Source organism: Dictyostelium purpureum (genome assembly GCF_000190715.1).
Source record: "Dictyostelium purpureum unplaced genomic scaffold DICPUscaffold_772, whole genome shotgun sequence".
NCBI lineage: Eukaryota > Evosea > Eumycetozoa > Dictyosteliales > Dictyosteliaceae > Dictyostelium > Dictyostelium purpureum.
This window is the reverse complement of record NW_003520099.1, coordinates 1-4,607: the sequence shown is the minus strand read 5'-3', so window position 1 is coordinate 4,607 and position 4,607 is coordinate 1. Positions and strand designations below refer to the sequence as shown.

The 4,607-nt window shown below is 25.5% G+C and overlaps 2 protein-coding genes across 2 annotated transcripts; one reads left to right on the top strand and one right to left on the bottom strand.

Annotated features, from left to right (window-relative positions):
* Positions 1–440: 440 nt before the first annotated feature.
* DICPUDRAFT_160396 (uncharacterized protein) lies at positions 441–1,024 on the top strand (the record flags this gene model as incomplete). The annotated part of the gene is made up of 3 exons (XM_003295143.1): positions 441–689; positions 769–867; positions 941–1,024. The coding sequence occupies 3 exons, from the start codon at positions 441–443 to the stop codon at positions 1,022–1,024; spliced, it is 432 nt and encodes a 143-aa protein (XP_003295191.1).
* A 186-nt stretch (positions 1,025–1,210) lies between these two features.
* On the bottom strand, positions 1,211–4,478 carry DICPUDRAFT_100178 (uncharacterized protein; the record flags this gene model as incomplete). Its single annotated transcript, XM_003295142.1, has 3 exons — positions 1,211–3,464; positions 3,536–4,235; positions 4,322–4,478. The coding sequence occupies 3 exons, from the start codon at positions 4,476–4,478 to the stop codon at positions 1,310–1,312; spliced, it is 3,012 nt and encodes a 1,003-aa protein (XP_003295190.1). The 3' UTR covers positions 1,211–1,309.
* Positions 4,479–4,607: the final 129 nt, after the last annotated feature.

Sequence of the window (4,607 nt, the reverse complement as noted above, 5' to 3'; positions counted from 1 at the left end):
TATCGAAATTATTAGACTCTCCATTTGCGCTCCCCGAGAACATCAATGGCAGAGATCCGTCCACCGACGATGACAATGGCAATAATAGAATGACGGCCATTGGATATCAATCAGGGAATAAAATTATAATGAGCTATTTTCGCTCATTGGGCCAATTAAAAAACAAAAAAGGCAATATAGAAAATCATTTCAATAAATATAAAATTACATTTTGTGAAAATTTTTTAAACTCTGATTTGAAACTGAAAGTTTCTTTTACCTAAACAGATCTCTCATTTTTTTTTTTTTTTTTTTTTTTTAAATATATATTTCTTTTTTTAATTTTTTTTTTAATTTTTTAATTTTTCACTTTTTTTTATTTCATTTCATTTCATTAAATTAATTTATTTTTTTATTTTCAACATTACTTTATAGTTTATTGTTTTAGGTTTAAAAGTAAAATGACACAATATTTTGGACAATATTTAATTAGACAATCTGAAATATTTTTTACATCAGAGTTGTCTTTTGCACTAGTTAATTTAAAACCAGTATTACCAGGCCATGTATTAGTTTGTCCAAAAAGAGTTGTACCAAGATTCAAAGATTTAACCAAAGATGAAATAACTGATCTTTGGGTATCCGCACAAAAAATATCAAGCATTATTGAAACTCATTTCAAAGGGGATAGTTTAACATATGCAATTCAGGTAATTATTTTTTTATAATATACTATACTATTGCAATTAGCATATACTAATCATCCCTTTTTACATTATTACCACATAGGACGGCAAGAGTGCAGGTCAAACTGTTGAACATGTACATATTCATATCATTCCAAGAAGACCAAAGGATTTTGAAGAAAATGATCAAATTTATACAGAGGTAATTATATAGATTATAGTTTTTTAAAATCAATATATAACCCATTCATTACTAACCATTATTAACTATCTAGATTGAAAAGGCTGATAGAAAACCAAGAACCTATGAAGAAATGGCTGCTGAAGCTGCCGAACTAAGACCATATTTTAGCAATTAAAATCAATAAATCAATTATTGTGGTTATTTTATCTGGACAAAATCAAATATAGATAATAATAATAATAGTTTTGTAAATAGTATTAAAAAACAATAATATAAATAAAATATAATTTAAAAAAAAAATGAAAAACTAAAATACTTTTATTTATTTGATATCAATGTTAAGGATTTTTTTTTTTTTTTTAATTTGGATTATTTATATGATTTATAGATATTAAATAATCCATATATATACACTTTTTATATTATTTTTTTTATATATATAAATAATTAATAAATGATATTAATTAATTTTTTTCTTTTTTGATCTCAGTCTATCATCGGAACCATCATCGCTATTTGTTTTTGTTATGTTATTATTATCACTATTTGAATATAATCTTGAATTTTGTTTTGGTGATGCCAATGAAGCTTGAGAGTTACTAGTGTTACAATTATTTAAATTTAAATTTGAAATACCGTTATTATTTTGATTGGTATTCTGGGTGTTATTATTATTATTATTATTATTATTATTATTATTATTATTATTATTAGAATTATTATTATTAGCATTATTATTTATATTAATATGAATATTATCAGTTGGTAAAGTCATTGCTGAAAAATCATAATAATTTGAAAAATCGTTACTGAATGGTAATGGAGCATTAACATTGGGTGAATTTAGTCCCAAATTTTGGAAACCTTTTGATAATTGGGGACTATTATTAACAATTGAATTGTTTGGGCTTATTGTTAAATCTGGTGAATAGATATTTTTTGATGGTGAAGAAATATTATTGGAATTTAAAGAAAAAGGATTATTTTGTGGCGCAATAAATGAAAATGGTTGGTTAATATTATTTTGGTTACCCATATTTGGATCTCCTACAAAGCCATTAAAAGAATAATTATATGGTGTAACAAAATTATAAGGTTGTTTAACATTATTACCATTGCTAATATTACCAATATTATTTATGTTATTGCCATTGCCGTTGTTATTATTATTGCTATTATTATTATTATTATTATTATTGCTAATGTTATTGTTATTATTATTGCCATTGTTATGGTTATGGTTATTGCTATTGTTGTTATTATTATTGCTATTGTTATTGTTATTATTATTGCTATTGTTATTGTTATTATTGTTATTATTGTTATTATTATTATTATTATTATTATTATTATTATTATTATTATTATTATTTATATTACCATTACTATTGTTGTTATTATTGTTGTTATTATTGTTATTATTATTGTTATTATTATTGCCCATACTATTATTGTTATTACTATTATTTGAGTTGTTTAAACCATTACTATTATTATTGCTATTGTTTCCATTACCTTGGGATATAAAATAATTTGGCATTGGTGGTGTTGATCCAACTGAACCAATACCTTTTATAAAAGTTGGGTCGTTTGGATCGAATAGTGGTGAATCAAAAGATGCATTTTGATTAATAAATGATAAATCTAAAGCGGCATCTCCAGTTTGTGGGAAAAATTCTGAATTATAGTTTACAGAACTTGAAAGATGTTTATTGGGTTCCATTGAACTGCCAGAACTATTTAAACTTGATGAATCTGGTGAGCTATTCATTGAGTAACAATTTGGATTTGGGAAAAAGTTTTGACTATTATTATTATTGCTGTTGTTGTTGTTGTTGTTATTGTTGTTATTACTATTATAACTGTTATTGTTATTGTTACCGCTTATATTTCCACTATTGTTATTATTGTTATTATTGTTATTATTATTACCGCCCATATTTATATTATTTATACTGCTATTCATGTTCATATTGTTCATGTTATTATTCATATTGTTCATACTATTATTCATATTATTGATGCTACTATTACTACTATTCATATTTAAACTATTTGAACTACCATTCATATTATTAATACTGTTATGATTAACACCATGATTATTTTTTTGAGTAGAATCATCTTCTTTAACATGAGTTTCATTTTGCTTACTATTATTTACACCGTTATTATTATTGTTACTGTTATTATTACCACTATTATTATTACCATTATTATTATTACCATTATTATTATTACCATTATTATTAACAGCATTACAATTATTAACTGAATTATTTATATTGTTATTTGGTGCTATTACTTGATTTTCGACAGAATTGGGATTTTCCCCTGGTAAATAAATATCATCTACACTAAATACTTGATTATCTACTAATCTTTTTAATTTAATATCACATTTGTGTAATTTTGCGACATTTTTAATTAAAGATGCTTTTTTAAAATATAAAACATGTCTTCTGTAAGTTGAGGCACAATGATCATCTGTAAAATCTCCAGATACATTCCAAGTTGTATTCTTTTTTGGTTGTGGATTAACCTCTTTGTAAAACTTTGGTGCTTTTGAAACTTCAATTGTCATTGTTGCTGATTCTTCATTTTGATATTCAATACTATTAGTAAAAAACAATTAGTACTATATTCTATCTTTTTTAATAATGAAACAAAACAAAACTATACTTACATAACTGCAGTTATATCATTAAAGCTTACTACCATTTTACTCTTTAATCCATATTTTAATAGCTCCCAAACAATTTGTTTTTTTGTAAAATAGAACTTTGCAATAATGTCGCCTGGGAATGATGCACTGGCCTCCCATTCACCGATTTTAATTTTTGTGGCTGGTAAACTTGATGGTTTAAATTTATTATCCAAAATTTCATCGTCGTCATTGTTTGATGGTAAAACAGGTCGAGGAGAATTTGTATCATTTGTAGCATTTTTTTTTTGGTCATTTATTTGTGGTGATGTATTTTGGATAGGGCTTGTAGAACCATTAGTACTACTATTATTATTATTGGTATTGTTATTATTATTATTACTATTACTATTATTGCTATTGTTATTGTTATTGTTAGAACTATTATTAGTGCTATTATTGTTTGATGGTGTTGTATTTGCAGGAGAATTTACATTTGAAGGATATCCATTCATCACATTTAGGCCGTTTGGTATTCCATTGGCGAATGCACCATTTGCAGACATAATACTGTTTAAATTTGCGGCACTTAATCCATTAATATTATATGTACTGTTAATTGGTAAGAAATTACCACCAGGATACATATTTGGGTTTGGATATTGATATAATCCTGGTGAAGGAACATAATATGGTGATGGATAGTACATTGGATAATATGGATAACCTAAAGGATCATTAACTAAATTTATTAAAAAAAAATGAAAATATTAATAAAAAAATTTTTAAAAAACCAAAGATATTGATGATGAAGTTAATTTTTCTTACCTTGGCCTGGATACTGTAATGGATTCATTGGGCCTAATGGGGAAGGTCCCATCCCACCTAATGTACCTGGGTAGCTGGATCTTCTTTGTTGTGTAATACCAATAGCTGGGTCCATATATTCAGAGTAGGAATTTGATAAATATTGTGGCTTGGTCATTGGAACATTATGTTGAAATAAGTTTGGTGATGATTGACCTAACCCAATAGGAGATCCAACTTGGTGTGCTGGTAAATGGCTTAACGGGTTTGGTGGTATATTTCCATTTATATTGTTATTGGGCGAATT